Source organism: Aspergillus ambiguus (genome assembly GCF_047715705.1).
Source record: "Aspergillus ambiguus strain CBS 117.58 unplaced genomic scaffold BDV59scaffold_4, whole genome shotgun sequence".
NCBI lineage: Eukaryota > Fungi > Ascomycota > Eurotiomycetes > Eurotiales > Aspergillaceae > Aspergillus > Aspergillus ambiguus.
In genome coordinates, this window is record NW_027395517.1 from 505,888 (window position 1) to 527,179 (window position 21,292).

Here is a 21,292-nt window from a genome sequence, read left to right on the forward strand (position 1 = left end):
ACTAGGCAGCGAGCTGTTTGCTATGGATTTCCTTTTCCCGGGGGATACTGGTGTGTAATTAGGAGTTTAATTCTTACTATCATTTCTTCATACTTCATGCTACCCAAAGAGGATAAGCGGCTGATCAGCCGTGATAAGATAAGCCAAGTCACCTGCTTCACTCGTGATCCCTTTCGTCCTCCGTCTGCTTCCCCTCCTCTTCTTCTCCTCCTCTTCATCTTCTTCGTTCCCTTCTCCATCAGACATGATCTCTCAATAGACTGCTCCCCACTCCATTCACCCGTACACTCCTGTCGGATACAGATCTGCGGTTCCCCTGTCGACTCCGCAGATCCTCGTCCGCGTCATAACAACACCATGGCGAACAAAGCCCTTATCCCCTTCCTGGTCACGATGATGCTCGTGACCGGGGTCTGCAACACCATCCTGAACAAGTACCAGGTACTGTCGTCGTCACGCTTCTTCTGTGAAGACTCTCCTAATCCCTCTCCCAGGACATGCAATGTGTCAGCAACTGCGACTCCCCCGATCCTAGTGAACGCCATCTCTTCGAACAGCCCGTGATCCAGACGTGGGTACACCGAATCCGTTCTTTGTTCCCCCTACTCACTTCAGTTACCAGGATCCAAATGTTCATCGGGGAATCCGGCAGCTGGCTCGTGATCGCCCTCTCCTTCCTCTACCAGCGCTACATCGCCCCGCGTCTCGCCAACGACGAATCGCCCCTTCTCGCCGGGGGCTATCGTCCCATCCACGGCGAGGATCCCATCGACGGCGACGTTGAAGATGACAACGACCACGACCACCCCGGCAACGGAGTTGACGATCCGACCAAGCCCGCGCACGCCGAGGACGGCCGTCTGAAACTGCAGGGCCGGCGAGTCTTCCTCCTCGCCGCCCCGGCCTGCTGCGACATCGCCGGTACCACCCTCATGAACGTCGGTCTGCTCTTTGTCGCCGCCAGCATCTACCAGATGACGCGCGGAGCCCTGGTGCTCTTCGTCGGCCTGTTCAGTGTCCTCTTCCTCCACCGCAAACTCTACCTATACCAGTGGATGGCGCTGTTTGTCGTCGTGCTGGGCGTGGCCCTCGTCGGCCTGGCTGGCGCCCTCTTCGGCGACAGCTCGCACCACGACCTCACCAAGGAGACTGCCTCGGCAGCCGTCACCCACGTCGTCCTGCGCGCCCGCGCCGTCGCCAGCACCCCCGAGGCCGTCAAGGCCGTCATCGGCGTCCTTCTCATCGCCGCGGCGCAGATCTTCACCGCCTCGCAGTTCGTGCTCGAGGAGTGGATCCTCGAGAACTACGCCATGGACCCGCTCCGTGTCGTCGGCTGGGAGGGCGTGTTCGGCTTCTCCGTCACCGTTCTCGCCTCCATTATCCTGCATTTCGCCGTCGGGAGGACGCCGGCCGGCCGGAACGGCTACTTCGATGCGACCGAAGGCTGGCGCCAGGTGCTCAGCAACACGAACGTGATGATCTCGAGTGTCTTGATCATGATCAGCATTGGGTATGTCTCCTTTCCGCTAAGCTGTTGGGTTGGCTCTTGGTCCGTGTGCTAGTACTAATGTGTTCGACAGCGGCTTCAACTTCTTCGGACTATCCGTCACCCGCTCCGTCTCCGCGACCTCCCGCAGCACCATCGACACCTGCCGCACCCTCTTTATCTGGTTGGTCTCGCTCGCGCTCGGCTGGGAGTCCTTCAAGTGGCTGCAGGTGCTGGGCTTTGTCCTGTTGGTGTATGGCACGTTCCTGTTCAATGATATCGTGCGTCCGCCCCTGAAGGCGTGTCTCCCGCACGAGGTGCGACAGCGGGAATTGCTCCTCCCCGAGGAGCCGATCGAGCACCTCTAGACGTATATATTCGGGGTAGGATTCTGATATAGTGCCGTTCGTTTTGGTTGCGTTTGGGTATGGCGTTAGACATGGCGTTTGCATTGATTGATTTGTTACGGAGGGGCGTTGATATCGCTTTCGTACACGACAATGACAGTGTACCGTACTATATGTTTGCATTGACCTTGTATGTGAAACCGTACGCCATACGAGACAGAGACAGCCAGCCCGACTCTAAACAGTAACAAAAAGGGTATATACACATCCGGCCCGTTCAGCCGTATAGTACAGCGACATGTACGCTAGCCCGGATACATACAACAGGGAAGGAATCCTCTAAACAAGAACGTACAGCGCGCACATCTGATCGGTTAGCCCGCCTTCGCGGAAGTATCTGAGCGGGGACAGACATACCAAAGCCAGACCAAAAATCATCGATAGCCAAAAGAACAGGTTCTGCGAGTCAGTCACCCCGTTAGCGCAAACATCCCCGAACCGATCAACCGGCAACTCACGTTCAGGGTGGTCTTCCCACGGAAGTAGCGAGACTTCTGCACGGCGACGATGGGCAGCTGCAGCATCATGGCGGCGAAGCCGTAGCCGCGCAGCTTCTTGGTGATGCAGCTCATGACGAGCTCGTGGGCGATGGAGCTGACGAGGAAGGTGATGAACATGGCGACGGGCTTGGAGAAGTGGGTGAGGGAGGAGAAGTAGACGTGGCGGCGGAGGAAGTGGTGGACGGGGATGTTCCACTCGCGGGAGAACTCGAGCCAGTCGCACGAGTTCCACCAGTCGGAGTAGAAGTGGCGGTCGGCGAAGCCGGTGATCTCCGCGAACGCCCCCAGCACGTACTCGAAGATGACCAGGAACACGAGCAGGAAGGTCACCGTGAACGGGAACAGGAGCATGCTGATCGTCTCCGCCAGGATGAGCGCCTTGTCGCCCACGTGCGCCGTGCGGTGCAGCTGCGCGTTGGCCTCGCTGAGCACCGGCAGGATGAACTCCTCGCTGGTCAGCGTGAGCAGGAAGATGCAGCCGAACACCGCCAGCGTCTTGAGCCCGACCTCCGTCCACGAGCGGTGCGCGCTGCGCGGGTACTCCAGCTCGTAGCAGAGCGTCGGGCAGAAGATGTAGTCGACGTAGTTGGCCACCGTGAGGTTCTGCGGGTATGTGACGTGGCCGAGCGGCGACGTCAGCTCCGTCGCGAGGTCCTCGCGCAGCTCCGGGACCGAGCTGGATCGCGTGTGGCGGGGGTTGCGCGCGCCTGGCCGGGTGGTGGTGGAGGAGGGCTCCGGGTAGCGGACGGCGGCATCGAGGGGCTGCGAGCCGGGCTTGTCGAGGGCCGAGAGGCGTCGTTCGGTCTCGCTGAGGTGGCCGTTGTAGAACGCGTACGAGTGGATCTTCATGAGGAAGGTGAGCGTGTGGAGCGTGAAGAAGACTTGCGCGGTCCAGGTCCAGCGCAGCATGAACGGCCAGCTGGAGGGTGAGGTTAGATTATGTCGTACGAGGGCAGGGAGGGATGGATGTACTTGATCCAGAGGATGAGCCAGGCGGCTTCGAAAAGGCTCTGGATGACGATGCCGCCGCGGGCCCAGCGCAGCCAGCCGGAACTCCGCCGGAAGATGCGGTGCATCGGGACGACGAGCCCGCTGCTGATCACCATCGCGAGATCGCTGAACCCCATGGAGTACACGTTCGCCGAGAGGAGACTCCACACCCGGATGCGGAGGGGGTAGCCGGTATCTTTGATGTTGCGGAGCATGGTGGTGACCACCATGATGAACAGGACGATCCAGAACAGGCTGAAGAACCCGCGGAAGTTATGATAGTCGCTCTTCGGGTCGAAATGCGACACCCGCGGGACGTAGTCGATGCTGTAGAACATGCGGTTGCGGGCACGAGCCTGCTTCCGGGCCGTCGAGATGGATTGGACGGAAGGGGGCGCATCTTCGGAGACGGGGGTCGAGACGCCGCTGGAAGGTGTCAGGGTGCGAAACGGCGATATGGAGCTTTCTTAGTGATAAGCGAACGTACCTGGAATCAGAGGCCAGCCTGTCCATAGCCGGGACCTTTGCAGTATCGTCGGACTTCTTCGATCCCGCCGCGGCACGCGGCCGCAGTCTGGAGGAGCCGTTTGGTTGAGAATCGACCGACGACATGTCTGCTGATTGGGGGGAACTTAAAAGGGGATCGGGATATGTTCAACACCCATTGATGTCCATCGGATGGGAGAGGCCAAGTATATATGTACCGAGGGAGTTATGGTATGTGCAGAACACAGGGCGGTGGTGCTGCGGTGGATCCCCGGGGGCATTGATATGTAATCGCCAGCCGTCGAGAAGGCGATGACGCTATGCAGGGACCAATGGCACTGGAGCAGACGAGCGCGGATCAGCCCAACACCGCCCACCGAGGCACGGAATTCATGTGTCCGGATGTCTCATGGCGCAAGGAGAAGAAGATCAGGAAGAGGATCGACGAGGAAGCGCAAGAAGACGCTCACGTCACACGGTCTGGCCGCTTCCGGGCTGAGTCATCATCACCTGCCTCAGGCAAATATATCAGGTGACACCCTAACCCGATCAGGAACCCGGCCAGGTCGCAATACCTCACCGTCCACGACTCCAACCATCCTCGCCGCCGTCTTTGCCCCCCGTCCTCCTCTGGTTTGCGTAAGACCGGTTTCTTCGCATTCCGCTCTTCCTCTCTCTCCTTTCCCTCCGGTCGTCTCCCCTCTCTCCTCTCCATCTCCCCGTAGGGGGGTTGTTGTCGCCGACATGGCTTCCCGTACGTCTTCCCCCCGCGATACCTCTATATCCCTCCCCTTGGCCGGCCTCTTCCCCCGCTAACCAATTCATCCCTCGGTCCGGTCTCACAGTGAAACAATTCATTCGGAATGTTCGTTCCGCCAAAACTATCGCCGATGAACGCGCCGTCATTCAGAAAGAGAGTGCCGCCATTCGTGCCTCCTTCCGCGAAGAGAGCCATGATTCTGGAATCCGGTCAGCATTACACGCCACACCGATCGTTGGTCTCTTCCAATCGACCGCTCACATCGTCTTCTAGGAGAAACAATGTTGCCAAACTCCTCTATCTGTTCACCCTCGGTGAACGCACCCACTTCGGCCAGATCGAATGTCTGAAGCTCCTCGCCTCCCATCGCTTCGCCGATAAGCGTCTCGGTTATTTGGGAACAATGCTGCTGCTAGATGAAAATCAAGAAGTGTTGACTTTGGTGACGAACTCACTGAAGAAGTCAGTCGCTGCCCATCTGCTACAATTACCCCGCCGCAACTTCGCTGACATCGTTTTCTTCTCCTGACATAGTGACCTCAACCACTCCAACCAATACATCGTCGGATTGGCCCTCTGTGCCCTCGGTAATATCGCCTCCGTCGAAATGTCCCGAGATCTGTTCCCCGAAGTCGAGAACCTCCTGTCCACCGCGAACCCCTATATTCGGAGGAAGGCCGCCCTCTGTGCCATGCGCATATGCCGCAAGGTTCCCGACCTGCAGGAGCATTTCTTGGAAAAGGCCAAACTCCTCCTCTCCGATCGGAATCACGGTGTCTTGATGTGTGGATTGACGCTGGCTATCGATATGTGTGAGGCCGAGGAGGAGGAAGAAGGCCAGGAGGGCGTGATTGAAATGTTCCGGCCCCTGGCTGGCGGACTCGTGCGTGCCCTGAAAGGTCTTACGACGTCGGGATATGCCCCAGAGCATGACGTTTCTGGAATCACCGACCCATTTCTCCAGGTCAAGATTCTGCGTCTCCTGAGAGTTTTGGGAAGAGGCGATGTGGCGACGAGCGAATTGATCAATGACATCCTGGCCCAGGTGGCCACCAATACCGATTCGTCGAAGAACGTCGGCAATTCCATTCTCTACGAAGCCGTCCTGACCATCCTGGACATCGAAGCTGATTCGGGTCTGAGGGTCCTGGGTGTCAACATTCTCGGAAAGTTCCTGACGAATAAGGACAACAACATTCGATACGTCGCCCTGAACACGCTGAACAAAGTCGTTGCCATCGAACCGAATGCCGTGCAGAGACACCGCAACACCATCTTGGAATGTCTCCGTGACCCCGATATCAGTATCCGACGTCGTGCTTTGGACCTGAGTTTCATGCTGGTCAACGAAGGCAATGTCCGCGTGCTCGTCAGAGAATTACTCGCCTTCCTGGAGGTGGCCGATAACGAATTCAAGCCCGCCATGACCACCCAAATCGGTATTGCCGCTGACCGCTTTGCCCCCAACAAGCGCTGGCATGTCGATACGATCCTACGGGTCCTCAAGCTGGCTGGTGCCTATGTGAAGGAGCAGATCCTGTCTTCCTTTGTTCGACTTATCGCAACAACACCTGAATTGCAGACCTATTCCGTACAGAAGCTGTACATGTCCTTGAAGGAAGATATCTCCCAGGAGGGTCTCACCCTTGCCGCTACCTGGGTTATTGGTGAATATGGTGATAACCTTCTCCGCGGGGGTCAATACGAGGAAGAGGAGCTGGTGAAGGAGGTCCAGGAGAGCGATATCGTTGATCTCTTCAACAACATTCTTAACAGCACATATGCTTCACAGACCGTGATCGAGTACATCACCACTGCGTCGATGAAGCTTACGGTGCGCATGTCCGATCCAAGCCAGATTGAACGGCTCCGTCGCTTCCTCCAGGGCCGCACCGCCGACCTGAGCGTTGAGATCCAGCAGCGAGCGGTCGAGTACAGCAACCTCTTCGGGTACGACCAGATCCGCCAAGGGGTTCTGGAGCGGATGCCGGCACCGGAAATTCGTGAGGAACAGAGAGTGCTGGGCGCTCCGACCAAGAAGCGTCAAAGTAAGGTCCTCAAGGATAAGACCAAGAAGCCCGCCAAGCAGGCGGAACAAGACATGCTCCTGGATCTCATGGGTGGCGACGACACTGCGACCAGTCCCACCGGTAACACCTCCCAGAATACCGCCGATCTGCTCGCGGACATCCTTGGTGGTGACTCGGGAATGTCCTCGCCGGCGCCTCAACCGGCCCAGCCCGCCCAGAGCAACACCGCAGCTATCATGGATCTCTTTGGCTCCAATGGGGCTAGCGCAACCCCGTCCCCTCAACCCGCACAGCCAGCGTCATCTCTGGATCTCCTGGGTGGCATGGGATCCACCGCGTCGCCCGCTTCGGCGCCTTCGCCGGCCGCTGCTCCCGCACACACCGCGTTCGATAAGAACGAGCTAGCTCTGACATTACAGGTGCAACGGAGCAACCCCAGCAATGCACAGATCCAGGCTCGTTTCCGCAACGGGTCGAACTTCAACAGCTTCTCCGGTGTCGGCCTCCAGGCTGCCGTGCCCAAGAGCCAGCGCCTGCAGCTGAGTGCGATCAACAAAGCCGATCTGGAGGGCGGCGATGAAGGAATCCAGATGCTGAAAGTAACATCTCTCAATGGGGTAAGTGTCTTGCTCTTTCGCCGGGCTTCCCAGCTACTAACATTTGACTGTAGCCGCTTCCCCCCAAACTGCGTCTCCGTCTCCGTATCACATATGCGAAGGACGGATCCGGCCCGGTGACGGACCAGGTCGACTGGACGGAGCCGTAGTCCATGTGAAGTGATGTATTTATCGCCCTTACGAGAGCACCGTGGGGGGACCACCCGACGGTGCTTTTTGCTTTGAAACATTCGATTCCCTCACCGCTGTGGCCGAAGCATGGCTATGCTGTAGCTCAAAACTTCATTCTCCGCCGTCCGCTTTTGGTCTTGCATAATGTCAAGCGGAAATAGCAGTCAGTTCAGATCATACAATACATACCCGGTTGGTTTCTGGCTTTATTTCTGCCATGTGTTGTTTTACTTTTGCTTTTATATTCGATGTAAATGCTTGACGTCAGAGGCCGGGCATGTTGTATGTGAATTCGTTATTTTGTTACTAGAGGGGGCTTGGTAGAGGATAATAGTATGTCGATTTAATACCTACAGGTACCTAGGTAGAACGCCGAGTGCAGATACAATAAGGTAGTATATTCCATTTCTGTACGTAGACCTATATAACCGCCCCCGACCCCACCAGCAAATCGTCATTCATGATCATCGTCAGTAAAAACTCCGAAAAAAAAAAAGATCACCAACCCAACGCCTAGACAATATTGGTTTATATCGGAAGAAGCCGACAAAAAAAGGGTGATAAAAATAACAAGACGAAGGACATGGCAACAAGAACAAGTTCAAACCTATCTGGAGAAAAAGAGCAGAGTCTGTCGTGATATCATTGGGCATACGTCGACTGGCGACGCATCGGCGGGAACCCATCGTACACCGAGTAGCGCGGCTGCGTCTGGAAGATATGGGGCGGAGAGATCTCGCAGAATTCGACGTTCTTATCCTTGGGACGGGCGGTGTATTTGACCTCGCCGAAGCTGGCCCCGCCGCGCGAGACGTAAGGGGCGGTGTTGCTGCGAAGGGGAGGAGGCTTGGGCATGGGCGGGCGCGGAGGGGACCAGGTGCGGGCGTGACGCGGCGATGGATGCGTCGGCGGCTGGACGACGATGGTCTCGGGCTGCGAGTCCTTGGGGATCTTGTAGCGCTTGGAGGTGGACTTGGACGAGGACGACGACGGGGAGTTGGTGCTGTCGGCCGCCATGTCCGGGGTGCCGGGGCTGGAGTAGCCGGAGTCGGTGCGGTCGACGCCGACGGTTGCGCGCAGCCGGGTGGTGCGGGTGGGGGGCGGCTCATGGGCCATGGCGTGCAGTTTGGAGGCGCTGGAGGACTCGCGCTCGCGGCGGGAGAAGGAGTATGAGGATGCAGAGCGGGGCGGCATGGACGGGCGGGCGAGCTTGATGCCCGGGACGGTGGTGGCGGAGGGCATGGGCGGAGGCGGCGGGTGCGCCTTCAGGTCGCGGGGGTCCAGATCCTCGTAGGAATTGTGGCGGGAGACGTTCTCCCGGCTGGAGTGTTTGGATTTGGACTTGGAGCGGGCCGAGCGGCGCGAGGACGACGACTCGGGCTCCGGCGGGGAGTCATACTCGCGGTAGCGCAGCGGCGACCGTGATGAGCGCTGGTAGTGGTGATGGCGGCGGCGGTCGACCTCAATGGGCACAGAGCCGCCGGAGCGGTGGATGTAGTCGCGGGCCGTGTGCTCCTGCTTGTCGTACTTGTAGCAGTCGTCGGAGTAGTCGTCGTAGGGGGGTGGCGAGGCGGCCTTGGGCTTGCGCGGGGAGGCACGGCTGCGGCGGGCGCTGGATGGCTTCTTCAAGGGCACGTAGATGATGCTGGAGTCGGAGCTGTCGCCGTCATCGTCCTCCAGGTCCGACGGGCCGAGGGGCGGCGGAACCGTGGTTCGTTCGTACTTCTCGTGGACGTCCCGTCGCCGTTCCTTGGTCCGGTGCTTAGCCCGATGGGAGTGGGTCGCTTTGGCGGTATCGCGGGCGAACTCTTTGGCGGCGCGTGCGCTGCTGCCGGCGTTGGTGCTGAGGGGGACGGACTTGGACTTGCGACGTTCGTCGGTGGCGGCCTTGGTGCGCGGACGGGCGCTGAACTCGTCGAACTTGCGCGATGTGGACCGCGGCGGTTCGTCGGGGTATCGCAGGTCATCGTCCTCGTAACCGGCGTCGGCCGGGGCGCGAGTCTCGAAGATGCGGCCATCGCGAAACTCGCGGGAGGAGCTGGCGCGAGCGGATGAGGTCCGGGCACCGGACATCATCATCTCGCGATGGAGTTCAGCCAGACGGACCTTCTGGTCATACTTGGTGCGACGGGTCTCGTCGGAGAGGAGCTCATAGGCCTGTTGGACCTTTTGGAATTCATCCTGAGCCTGGTCCCGTTGGGATTCATCCTTGATCTTGTCGGGATGACATTTCAGGACGAGTTTACGATGGGCGGATCGGATCTCGGCCAGAGTGGCGTCTTTAGAGACCCCCAAGACAGCGTAAGGGTTGATATCCGGAACGGGGGGCATGATGAGGCCGAAAGAAGCCGGTCAAACATAGATTGGAGGGAGGGAAGAGGAGAAGAAAAGACGAGAGAAGGTCCAAGAAGGTGATATAAGGAGTGGATGGAATACCGAGGAAGGCGAACTATGGTGGTGGTGGCCAAGGGGGAGGCAAATCAGATGACGGAGCGAGAATGGAAGACTGAAGAAAGAGAAGACGGCGATCAAGTCATGGCCAGAACTCGGGCGAGAGAATTGCAGCCATTCATGAAGAGGCGGGAGTCGGCGAAGATAGGAGACGACGGGGAGAGGCAGAAAGGGAATCAGGAGAGGTGACGGGGACGAAGTTGATGTCGAGAGTTGATGAGGTTGAGGTTGTTTGTCGCTGGTCACTGGATGGTATTGGTATTTCGGTATGTTTACGCGTGGCGGTGCAGCGGCCACATACTGGAGGGGCAGGCGGTAATTTATCCTGTTTTGGACCCAAGCAGCGGTGAGGCCATACGCCGTGAAGAGGCGGTCTATCTATACAGCCGGTTGTTGTATAGAACGACACTGTGTGTATATCACCGTCGACAAAGACTGATAAACCAGACAACCCTCCCTTCATATACATTATGGGGTCATCTGCAAGATCGTGTCATCTTCATCCTCCATCAAATCAACCCAGCATAGCCAGGATGCACTGGAACAGAACCCCGCACGCCATTTGCCTCACTCCTACGGCGTACTAATGTGAAACCCTCCTGCACGGCGCAAGGTACGATGGCATCGCAGGTACCTGATGGGTGTATCCATGGGTCACTTCCCCATCCATCGATCCGAAACCCTCTCCTGGCCATGGTTCCGCCCTGGTTGGTTCCGCCCGACAGCCATCCGGAGTATTCAGGCAAAAGACGGCGCCTATTTTTGTCACAAGATGCCCGGATACGCCCTTCTCATCACTATCACACATCAGCTTGCTCAGCTTATTGCTGGGACCTTCCTCCACTCATCTCCCAAGGACGAGAGTAAAAGCCCTGGGACGGCCGTCTGCCAGGTCAGACCTGTCCCACCGGTCATCGGGACTAATTCGTCGCTAATGCCAGCGCAAACCCGCTGCGCACGAGGCCCTCCCCCCCTCCGTAGCATTTCTCTCTGCCACTCGCCATGCGGAGCGAAATGCCGGGAGATCATTGCATGGCTGGCCGCTCCTGCACACGGTTCAGGCGCACGTTCGCTCCAATCACCGTCCAGAGCACCCAGTCTCGTATCGTCCGCTCTGATCACCGTTGGCTGAGGAATCTCTCTCGGACGCGCCTCGGCTGGCGGGACGAAACCATCTTATGAAGCCGTCGAGTCCATCGCATCATCTGGATGGGGGAGGGTGTAGCACCATCACCGGTGAACTACAGATGACCTGGTCTGGTTGTGATGGGAATTCTGATTTGCTCGTCCCAACCCCATCTCGAAGGATCCATGAGGCGTCGTACCTTGCTGGCTCACATCATCCATGCATCGTCCGGGTGGCCTCCAAAAGGATGTGGGGAGTTCTCTCGTCATCCAAACAGCAATCACTGATCAATCCCCCGTGGAAACTCCGTTGGAACTGCCCAAGACGGTAAAGTTTGGGCTGTACCACCTGCAGCCTAGGTTCAGTTAGGAAAATCTTCCCCCCTTCGGCCAGGGGGCAATCATGATTATCCATGGGTTAGCGCGCCAGCTGGACAACTGTCGGCCAGCTGGAGGGAGCGCTCCACTCATCTGCATTGCCTCCATTTATTGCCATTTGGAGCCGGAGGCAGTGTGGCTTGATTCAGTTGTCCGGGTAATCGCCTTGGTAAGGACAGATACCAGTTTCCATACAACTTGTATCGCGTATCATTCAGAATCATGCATTCCCTCTACCCCGCTCTCCCCATCCCCAGTCACAAGTCCGATCGTTTCTAGAAGCAGAAACCTCCTTCGTGCCAAATGACCCCGGTCGGCACGAGCCTGTTTACTTGGGGTCGACCTGACCTGGGACAGGAAGGAGACGGTGATTCGGTCTCTACGGGCGAATTCTTGTTGGAACTGGATCTTGACGTAGACGGACCTGCATGATGTAATGATTTACCTCGCTCCTCTCCTTGATTCTAGCTCTCCCTACATCGGAGGAGGTAGGAGCTCTCGAATATACGTAATGACAGGTCTGTGCTCAAGCTGTCGCTTCATGCCGGATAATGAAGGAATCAAATCAATGACGCGTGATGCGGATAAGTCTACGAGGGAGGGTGCCAGTCAACTCCCGATCGGTCACACCAGCCCTTCCAGCGAGGCAGGTCCAGATCGACGACGATCGGAGCATTGAACAGCTTCCCATGGGGATGCGGCCAACTCGTTGCGAGGGTAGCAGCATTGATGACGCAGGATTCCCGCCGACGGGCACGAAAACCATCATCTTCTTCATCGCCATCGTCATCCATGAGCCACTGCACTGCCGTTTCATTTCGAGGCAGGCGCAGAACACGAGTGTTCGCTTCCAAGCCTGTGCCCGGCAACGCATTTCGCATTCGCATCCGTTCAGCTGCAAATCCTTCATTTTCCAACCGCCGTGTCCTTTTGCCCGTCAGGTCGACGAGACTCTGTTTCTTGCTGCCGCGAGGCGGCAGAGCCACTCGTTCGACATGCTCGGTCTCCAGGGGGATGGATGAGGCTGGTGGTGAGGAGGCTGACGCCCACCGCACACGTTCACAGCCCCGCGACTCATGAACATGCCCGCAGACTGCCAGTAACGGGCGCACTCGCGCCAGGCGCTGGCGCAGGGCTGGGCATCCCTCCGGCCCAACGGTCGTGGTGCGACGGTCGCAGAGCGAATGAGGCGGAGTGTGCGTGACGACAATGTCGACGTCCAATGGGATGAGTTGCCAGAGTGCAGGAGCAGCCTCGGACTCGTATCCGAACGCAGTCCAGGTTGAGGTCGTCCCGTGGGAACGGGATGGGGAGTAGGGGGAGCCAAAGACCGTGAAGACGGTGTTGGGGCCGCCGGGACGGGTCAGGCGAACTAGCGCTGACTCGTGCCTGAGAAAGAGAATTGACGACGAGGATGCGATGGCTTCCATGCATTTCGGAGCCTCTTCTAGAGCTTTCTTGCTGTTGTCCGGGGAACATCTGGGGTCGAGGGTGATGTCATGGTTGCCTGGGGTTGGCTCAGTTACTGACGAACGGTGCATAGAACCAGCGCATCACTGCAGATGTCCAAATAGGGTAGGGGGGCTCAGGTCGACTGACCACTGATGACTATCTTGACTTCGTAGTCGGCGGCAATAATCCACTGTAAGGTCTTCTGCAGCTCGGACAGGCTGCCCCGGGTGGTGAGATCGCCCGCATGGATGAGGACGTCGCCAGGCGGAAGTCTAAACCCGGCCTCTGAAGGCGTGTAAGCGTGCGTATCGGAGACGCAGACGAAGCGGGTTTTGGGCATGACGGCGATGCATGTTGGATGTGTCGGAAGACGAAGTTCTGGTTGATCTGTGCTTCGGGTTGACACATTCCGATCGGATCATCGGATCTGCAGGATCGTCATTCTCCGAGCACGGGGGCAGAACTCTGCCTGAGGGAGAGACGAGACAGACCCCTTGAGTATGTATGGGACATGGATACTGGAGCGTCGTGAATAACATCATGATGTTCTTTCCGCCTGAAGAATCGGCGGATGACGTAAGATGTGACAGCGCCCTCGGCCAATGGGAACCGGCGGCAGAGCTGGGCGTGGGGCGGCCATCGGGTCTAGATTACATGATCGATTCGATCAATTCTCCTTTTTGGTTTCTCTTCTTCGTCTCTCTCGCCAGACATCCAACTCCTCCCTCCTTCTCATCATCTTCTTCTCGAAGATTGGTGATCTCCTGCACCATGCCGCGGTGGAAACGGAAAGACCGGTCTCGGTCTGACAAGGATCTCGCCCACAGCAACAATTTCGCCGTGCTGGCTGAGTCTAACGCTGTCGCTTCTCTCCGCGCCGTCTCTGGAAACTCTCCGGATCTCTCCTCCAAGCAACCCGGGTCATCTCAGCTTCAATCCCATGCACACCCGGCAGAGGCCCGGAAGCTTGCCAAACAGCATGCGGAATTCGGTCCCCTCGGTGACCCGTCACATCTCTACACGAGTCAGCACCCCGGCGGGGAAATCCCCGACCCCGTCCTCGACGAGCCGCCGTATTTCATCGCGTTGACGACCTACTTGAACTTCCTCGTTCTGATCTTCTTCGGTCACTTCCATGACTTCTTCGCCAAGTGGTTCCGCCCCCAGACGTATCGTCATCTGAAACCGCAGAACGGTTACGCCTCGCTGTACAGTGACTTCGAGAGCTTCTACACGCGACGACTCAAACAACGCATCAATGACTGCTTCGACCGACCTACCACGGGCGTCCCGGGCCGCTATGTGACTCTGCTCGATCGGACGACGGATGATAACATCCATTTCCAGCTGACGGGTACTACCACGGATACGCTCAACCTCAGCTCCTACAACTATCTGGGTTTCGCACAGTCGGAAGGGCCCTGCTCCGATTACGCCGAGGAGGTCATCCGTCGGGACGGCATCAGCATGGTTGGGTCCTGCAGCGACACCGGCACCTCCAAGCTCCACACCCAAGTGGAGGAGCAGATCGCCCGCTTCGTCGGAAAGGAATCGGCCATCGTCTTCTCCATGGGATTCGTCACCAATGCCACCATCTTCCCCGCGCTGGTCGAGAAAGGATGTCTCATTCTGTCCGACGAACTCAACCATGCGTCTATCCGTTTCGGGGCCCGCCTCTCGGGGGCCTCCATCCAGGTCTTTGCGCATAACAACATGGCCAATCTGGAAAAGAAACTCAGGGAAGCCATCTCCCAGGGTCAACCCCGCACCCATCGACCATGGAAGAAGATCCTGGTGACCGTGGAGGGCCTCTTCTCCATGGAAGGGACCATGTGCAATCTTCCCAAGATCCTCGAGCTGAAGAAACGGTACAAATTCAATCTCTTCGTCGACGAAGCCCATTCTATCGGCGCCATCGGCCCCAATGGCCGAGGCGTATGTGACTACTTCCGAGTTGACCCTGCCGAGGTAGACATCTTAATGGGCACCTTCACCAAGTCCTTCGGGGCCAATGGTGGCTACATCGCGGCCAACCAAGCCGTCATCCACAAGCTCCGGTCTACGAATGCCGGGCAGATCTTCGGCGAAGCGCCCGCGCCCGCGGTGCTCGCTCAGATCTATTCCTCCCTGCGACTCATCGCCGACGAGGACCCGCTCCACCCGGGCGAAGGCCGCGAACGCATCCAACGGCTCGCCTTCAACTCGCGCTATCTCCGCCTCGGTCTTAAGCGTCTAGGGTTCATCGTTTACGGTCACGACGACTCCCCAATTGTCCCGCTGATGCTCTACAACCCGGCCAAGATGCCCGCCTTTTCCCATGAGATGCTGCGTCGCAAGATCTCGGTCGTGGTCGTGACCTACCCGGCCACCCCCTTAGAGCTGTCGCGGGTGCGCTTCTGCCTGTCTGCCGCGCACACCAAGACAGACCTTGATCATCTGCTGCGGGTGTGCGACGAGATCGGCAACGCCTTACGGCTGAAGTATTCCACTGGCATCGCGGGAGGGCTTAGGGAACCGCTCCCGCCGGACTTTCCTGGGAAGCCCGGCCGCAACCTGTCGATCGAACCTCCTCGGTGGGACGTGGAAGAAGTCATCGAACGCGGAACGCGCGATGCAAAACTCCCGCTGTACTAAGCATACACGCCGGGTATTTACGCTGTACGACTATTGGACGGATTAAAACATACGATGATTATAATAATGCTTAATGTTAATCTCGACGCTCGCTGGGATGTGATTCATAGAACTTCTGCTTGGCTTTATGCAACCAGCTCCATATATAGGAGGAACGAAACATTAGCCGGTTGGTATAGGGAGTGTCATATGGAGTTACTCGATAATTGTCCATCCTACTGTATCCTACTGTGCATCGTAGTCAGTACGTAAAGCGAGACAGGAGTGGGTCCCGCCATGATCGACGACTACCTTATCGTTCCACTCCGCGCCGCATCTCCAACATCTCCAGACAAAAGCGCTACAGTGGTGTCCGAGCAGGTACTTGGTGGGTGTACTTCATTGTCTGTATCTGCAGCGGGCAACGGCCCGATACTCCGACCCTGATAGGAACGGACATATCCGGGGTATTCCTGGTGCTAGACCATCGGATATTCATTAGATACCTATCGCCGAATATCTCTTTGTTACGTGGGCAGATGCGGACTCCGCGGTAGACACCGTGCGACTACGACCGGAGGAGCGCTTATGGAGTAGTCTGCACAACGTTTACATGGAATATTCCACCGTGGGTGGAAGGAACGTAACCGGCGCATATTGCCTGATGATCCCTTGCAAGAGTTTCGTAGCACTGATGTGACAAGGTCATTGTGATCGAGTCACATGGCGGATGGAGGCAACCCGTCAGGCAATTGGTGCATTGAATGAGCCTTCAACCACATACTGTGCGATCACGGATCCCAGTGGCCATTTTCGCTCTCTCCGCACTCTTTAGATTTATGTCATTTCGGAAGCTCGACAAGCTCGTCTCCATATGCATACGGTGCGGTCTGTGGATGGAGTGCGCAGTTGAATCCATACTGTAGGGAGTACTAGGCCGGTTGGTGGACGGGAAAACCAGCCGAAAGGCTCCGACGTGGGATACATGCGTACGACAACAGATCCGGATAACCCGGGGGGCAGTGATCGGAATCCGCTATACAGGTCGATGTTGGCTTTCCTCAATGAGGGACTCCTGCAGCTGTTTGTCAAGAAAATACAGACTGTCTGGGTGTCCGATGAGAAATGATAATCCCGTGGTTTCATCACGTGATCCGGGCGACGGGATTGGCGGGACTTAGGGCTGGGGCCCTTCCCGATCGTCCACACAAAGTTAGTCTCGCTTAGCGACAACCCTGTGAACCATCCGACTTCGTTGTGTGCGTTGAACCTGCCCACAACGACAACAACCGCCGACAACATACATCCCAAGGGAGTATCCTAGAGCAGTGCTCTTCTTTCGCTGGATATTTTCCTTTTGACACGAGCAGGATGTCCGCTACCGAGCCAGTCGTGCGTTGCCCCCCCTTTCCACACCATTCTCCCCTCAGCATTGGAACATGTCGATGTCTCGGAGGAAGTTTGAAGATGATCGATCATGATGTTGCGATGGAGGAAGCGGATCGCCTGTTGCGAAGACATGTATCGCTGACTGTTGTTTTGGTCTTTGCAGGTCGTCATTGACGGCAAGGGACACCTTCTTGGTCGTCTGGCCAGCACTGTCGCTAAGCAGCTGCTCAACGGCCAGAAGATCGTCGTCGTGAGATGTGAAGCCCTCAACATCTCCGGCGAGTTCTTCCGCGCGAAGCGTACGTTACACCCGACCCGGTTCTGTTTATCATATCCTGCATTTTTTGTGTGTGTTTGAATGGGAGGTTTCGCCGATAGAGGAAGACCCGGAAGGAACCGACTTGGGTGCATCGAGATGGAAGCATCGCCGTGGAGGAACAATATCGGGCCTCGAAACGAATCAACCCATCGTTGTCATATCTGCAGACTCGACTGACCCGGTTTGTGCGATATAGTGAAGTACCACGCCTACCTGCGCAAGATGACCCGTTTCAACCCCACTCGCGGAGGTGAGCCTACCACCCGTATCCGACGACATCGAGGCTGGTTACTAACGGTCCCCCGCCAGGTCCCTTCCACTTCCGTGCCCCCTCTCGCATCTTCTACAAGGCCGTCCGTGGTATGATCCCCCACAAGACCGCCCGTGGTGCCGCCGCCATGGAGCGCCTGAAGGTCTTCGAGGGTGTTCCTCCCCCCTACGACAAGAAGAAGCGTGTCGTCGTCCCCCAGGCCCTCCGTGTCCTCCGTCTCCGCCCCGGCCGCAAGTACTGCACCGTCGGCAGACTCAGCCACGAGGTTGGCTGGAAGTACCAGGACGTTGTCGCCAGGTACGTATCTACCCGTGCGGGAAGGAATCTCTGGGTGACTTTATACTAACGGGTGACTACAGACTCGAGGAGCGCAGAAAGGTTAAGAGCAGTGCATACTACGAGCGCAAGAAGGCCGCTCGCCGCCAACTGGTCCACGCCCAGAAGTCGGCGGGTGTTAACGAGAAGACCAAGAGCCAGCTCGCTGAGTACGGATTCTAGATACCTAGTTGCTCGGCTGGTTGCTTGTGTCTGTGATGGGATGGGATTGGGATCGCAAACGGTTTTCTTTCAGCGAGATGTGGACGGCAAGCCGGATCGACCTTTTTCTCAACTGTCCCTACCTTATCATGAATTCCCACAATTATGTTGTGACGCACATGGAGGCTGGAGAGATCGATTTCTTATCTAAAAATACGGAGTCGCATGGGATGAAAGGTTGTTCAAAATAGCTGGCCGTTATTTTTCGCGCCGTGGCGGTTTAATCCAAAGAATTTTTTCAAGAGTTAAAACAAAAAAAGAAGGAAATGATTCTCTGCGTCATCGTTGGTGGATAGTCTAGAAAGACCTGTAGGTCCTCAACAGATGGACCCCTCCGTATACTACGCCCTCCGTAGGTGTGATGCTGCCACTGGGTCTACCCGCTTCTCCGCGGTCCGGCTTTAGCGTCTCCCTTCCCCGCATTGAGTCTCCAACTCGGAAGCCGGTCCGCTCTGTTCGGTTACTTCTCGCCCTCTCCCCGTCATCACAAGTCCGACTGTCCCCCCTTTGCATATGCAGCACCGTCCCTGATCCCGATACGCCATCCTAACCCCCCCTCCATCATGTCTGCTAAATCCCGTCTGTCGGCTCTGCTGAGCCACTTCACGTCCGCCGAACCCCAGGGATCATCTACTCCCGAGAGCCCAGTTCGGCACGGCCGCGGCGTGAACTTCCACACCCTGTCGCCGACGTTCTTCTTGCCGAGGGCAGCTGCAATCGAGCCGGAGGTGGGTGGTCGTCATGGTTCTATTACTCTTTATGTCTCCTTGCATCGTGAGCTAACTGTTCCTGTTCGTCATAGGCGGAGGCAATCTACCATGTCACAGCGAATAATCAGATCCTGCGCAGATCCTACATCGAAACAGCGGATCGGGCTAGAGGACTTGCGTACTATCTGAAGAAACACGGCTTCACCCGGGTGGGCATCCTATGTCCGAACACTCCTGCCTTCCTGGAGGCCATCTTTGGAATCGCCGCCGCTGGAGCCGTGAATGTTGGTGAGCTCCCCCGGTTACTCCCACCCATAAGGACCGTCCAGCTGCTTATACCGGTTAGCGGTCAACTATCGTCTGAAGGAGGACGACATCAGCTACATCTTCCACCACTCAGATGTCGAGGTCATCATCGTGGACAAGGAATTCGAGACCCTTCTCCAATCTTACCGGGAATCGAAACCAAACGTCCCTATCATCATCGATACCGATACAGACGCTACGGAAGGCGAGCTCTCTGGGCCATTTGATGAAGCCGTGCTGCAGGGCCTGAGACATGACCTCGAAACTGGCGCCAAGGGTTGGGAAGGGCTGGAAAGCCAAGCGGCTTCGGAAGACGACATCATCGCCCTGGCGTACACCAGCGGCACTACCGCCCGTCCCAAGGGAGTGGAATACACCCATCGTGGCTGCTATCTCGCGGCAATGGGTAACGTGATCGAGTCCGGTCTCAATCCGCGGGGCGGTCGTTGTCGTTATCTGTGGACGCTTCCCATGTTCCACGCCATGGGTGGGGTGACCCTTCAATGTAGATACTGTAACCGTCAGGACTGACCCCTCTTGTAGGCTGGACATTCCCGTGGGCCGTCACTGCCGTGCGAGGAACTCACTATTGCCTGCGGAAGATCGACTACCCCGAAATCTGGCGACTACTAAAACAGGAGCATGTCACGCACTTCAACGCAGCCCCCACGGTGAACACTTTACTCTGCAATGCCAACGAAGCAGAACGGCTCCCGAATCCGGTGCAAGTCACCGTCGCGGCAAGCCCGCCGACCCCGCACCTGTTCGAGCAGATGACCGACCTGAACCTACACCCCGTGCATACCTACGGTATGACGGAAACCTACGGCCCGATCACGAAGGGTTACATCATGCCGTCATGGGATCAGCTGCCGCTGAAGGAAAAGTACCGGAAGATGGCTCGGCAGGGCCACGGGTTCGTGACCAGTTTACCTGTGCGGGTCGTCAAGACCGACGTGCCTGAGGGAACCGTGGTGGACGTCAGCCGCAACGGGGAGGAGATCGGAGAAATCGTGTTTGTTGGAAATATCTGCGCTCGGGGTTATTACAAAGATCCCGAAGCCACGCGGAAACTCTTTGCGGGTGGGGTCCTGCATTCCGGTGACCTGGCCGTCTGGCACCCAGACGGAGCTATTCAGATCCTGGATCGGGCCAAGGATATCATCATCAGCGGTAAGATCCCGCCCACTTCGTCGATGGTGGTTGGTTCTGGTAATGACTAACGGTGGCTGGTGTATAGGTGGAGAGAACATTTCCTCTGTAGCTCTCGAGTCCATGTTGGTCACTCATCCCGATATCCTGGAGGCCGGAGTGGTGGCGGTTCCGGATAGCCACTGGGGGGAACGTCCGAAGGCGTATGTGACGGTGAAGAACAACAAGCGCCTGGACGGCAAGGAGGTGATTGAATGGGCTCGAAACACGAGTGGGATCAGCAAGTTCATGGTGCCACGCGAGGTTGACGTGGTGACGGAGCTGCCCAAGACCAGCACGGGGAAAGTGAGGAAGAACGTTCTCCGTGATTGGGCGAAGGGCATGAACCGGACATGAGGGAGTTTGTGTATATATATCCGGAGAAATAGGGTTTCGGCACTCCCGAACAGTAGAACGAATCATAGAAATGATGGCTGAGTTGGCCTGGAGATGGAATTACCTGATAGATATGCGCTACTATCGAGACGTCTATGGGACCTGTGACCATGAGAGACGCTGGCGATGTCGTCCCTTACAGCGTCCCATTCGGGAAGGGAGGCATGCTAGTAGTTTTAGTCTACCAGAGTCTGACGTGACGGACCGAGACCCACGGTGATGGTATATCCATGGACGGGAAGATCGGACATCCACCTCGAAGGCGGTAGATCGACTGAGATATTTGCAGTAGATCGCAGACTCGGTTAATCTACGGTATAGATGTATAGATGTACAGAGTATAGATGAGATGGAGGTCTATGAGGGACGATGACTAAGACACATAAGGTTCGTCGGCTGATCCAATGAGCGCACGGGACCTCGATCCAATCAACAGCCGCCGTTCCCTGCGTTCAGCTGATCTTCTCGTCACTTTCGCTCACTCTCGTCGTTCTCGCTCCCTCTTCATCTCCATCTGCTCGTCTCTTCACGCCTGCTTCTCTCTGTGTGTACAGATTCCTGGTGGTGTTCCCCTTCCAGTGGCGTGCGGCCAGCCCAACTTTCCTCCCTTCTAACCCTCTCCAGTCGGAAAGTCCACCACCCCCACCTTGATCCGTTTGCCTCTCGCCGGCGCTTGACAGACAGCCTTCGCCTTCCCTCTCACAGCC

At 57.1% G+C, this 21,292-nt stretch overlaps 8 protein-coding genes across 8 annotated transcripts; 5 read left to right on the forward strand and 3 right to left on the reverse strand.

Annotated features, from left to right (window-relative positions):
- The first annotated feature begins 204 nt into the window (after positions 1 to 204).
- On the forward strand, positions 205 to 1,992 carry BDV59DRAFT_171026 (putative nucleotide-sugar transporter). Its single transcript, XM_073688511.1, has 3 exons — positions 205 to 441; positions 495 to 1,510; positions 1,581 to 1,992. Exons 1-3 carry the CDS (start codon positions 358 to 360, stop codon positions 1,852 to 1,854), a joined length of 1,374 nt encoding a protein of 457 aa, XP_073551355.1. The 5' UTR covers positions 205 to 357; the 3' UTR covers positions 1,855 to 1,992.
- BDV59DRAFT_171027 (putative sterol o-acyltransferase (APE2)) lies at positions 1,993 to 4,295 on the reverse strand. The gene is made up of 5 exons (XM_073688512.1): positions 3,871 to 4,295; positions 3,366 to 3,809; positions 2,352 to 3,312; positions 2,251 to 2,292; positions 1,993 to 2,199 (listed from the first exon to the last, which is right to left on the reverse strand). Exons 1-5 carry the CDS (start codon positions 3,993 to 3,995, stop codon positions 2,173 to 2,175), a joined length of 1,599 nt encoding a protein of 532 aa, XP_073551356.1. The 5' UTR covers positions 3,996 to 4,295; the 3' UTR covers positions 1,993 to 2,172.
- A 130-nt stretch (positions 4,296 to 4,425) lies between these two features.
- Positions 4,426 to 7,824, forward strand: BDV59DRAFT_171030 (AP-1 complex subunit gamma). The gene is made up of 5 exons (XM_073688513.1): positions 4,426 to 4,623; positions 4,715 to 4,838; positions 4,903 to 5,091; positions 5,164 to 7,276; positions 7,330 to 7,824. Exons 1-5 carry the CDS (start codon positions 4,614 to 4,616, stop codon positions 7,423 to 7,425), a joined length of 2,532 nt encoding a protein of 843 aa, XP_073551357.1. The 5' UTR covers positions 4,426 to 4,613; the 3' UTR covers positions 7,426 to 7,824.
- BDV59DRAFT_109436 (J domain-containing protein) lies at positions 7,798 to 10,157 on the reverse strand. Its single transcript, XM_073686584.1, has one exon. It carries the CDS (start codon positions 9,776 to 9,778, stop codon positions 8,090 to 8,092), a length of 1,689 nt encoding a protein of 562 aa, XP_073551358.1. The 5' UTR covers positions 9,779 to 10,157; the 3' UTR covers positions 7,798 to 8,089.
- A 1,692-nt stretch (positions 10,158 to 11,849) lies between these two features.
- On the reverse strand, positions 11,850 to 13,362 carry BDV59DRAFT_109419 (metallophosphatase domain-containing protein). The gene is made up of 3 exons (XM_073686583.1): positions 13,345 to 13,362; positions 13,001 to 13,280; positions 11,850 to 12,908 (listed from the first exon to the last, which is right to left on the reverse strand). Exons 2-3 carry the CDS (start codon positions 13,191 to 13,193, stop codon positions 11,992 to 11,994), a joined length of 1,110 nt encoding a protein of 369 aa, XP_073551359.1. The 5' UTR covers positions 13,194 to 13,280; positions 13,345 to 13,362; the 3' UTR covers positions 11,850 to 11,991.
- A 180-nt stretch (positions 13,363 to 13,542) lies between these two features.
- Positions 13,543 to 15,704, forward strand: BDV59DRAFT_171038 (putative serine palmitoyltransferase 1). The gene has a single exon (XM_073688514.1). The coding sequence runs from the start codon at positions 13,625 to 13,627 to the stop codon at positions 15,485 to 15,487; it is 1,863 nt and encodes a 620-aa protein (XP_073551360.1). The 5' UTR covers positions 13,543 to 13,624; the 3' UTR covers positions 15,488 to 15,704.
- Positions 15,705 to 15,763: 59 nt separating this feature from the next.
- BDV59DRAFT_198957 (60S ribosomal protein uL13) lies at positions 15,764 to 17,943 on the forward strand (the record flags this gene model as incomplete). Its single annotated transcript, XM_073693257.1, has 5 exons — positions 15,764 to 15,847; positions 17,019 to 17,154; positions 17,371 to 17,424; positions 17,484 to 17,742; positions 17,805 to 17,943. 5 exons carry the CDS (start codon positions 15,764 to 15,766, stop codon positions 17,941 to 17,943), a joined length of 672 nt encoding a protein of 223 aa, XP_073551361.1.
- A 502-nt stretch (positions 17,944 to 18,445) lies between these two features.
- Positions 18,446 to 20,623, forward strand: BDV59DRAFT_171043 (putative AMP-binding domain protein). The gene is made up of 5 exons (XM_073688515.1): positions 18,446 to 18,710; positions 18,785 to 18,980; positions 19,039 to 19,485; positions 19,542 to 20,171; positions 20,239 to 20,623. The coding sequence occupies exons 1-5, from the start codon at positions 18,546 to 18,548 to the stop codon at positions 20,544 to 20,546; spliced, it is 1,746 nt and encodes a 581-aa protein (XP_073551362.1). The 5' UTR covers positions 18,446 to 18,545; the 3' UTR covers positions 20,547 to 20,623.
- Positions 20,624 to 21,292: the final 669 nt, after the last annotated feature.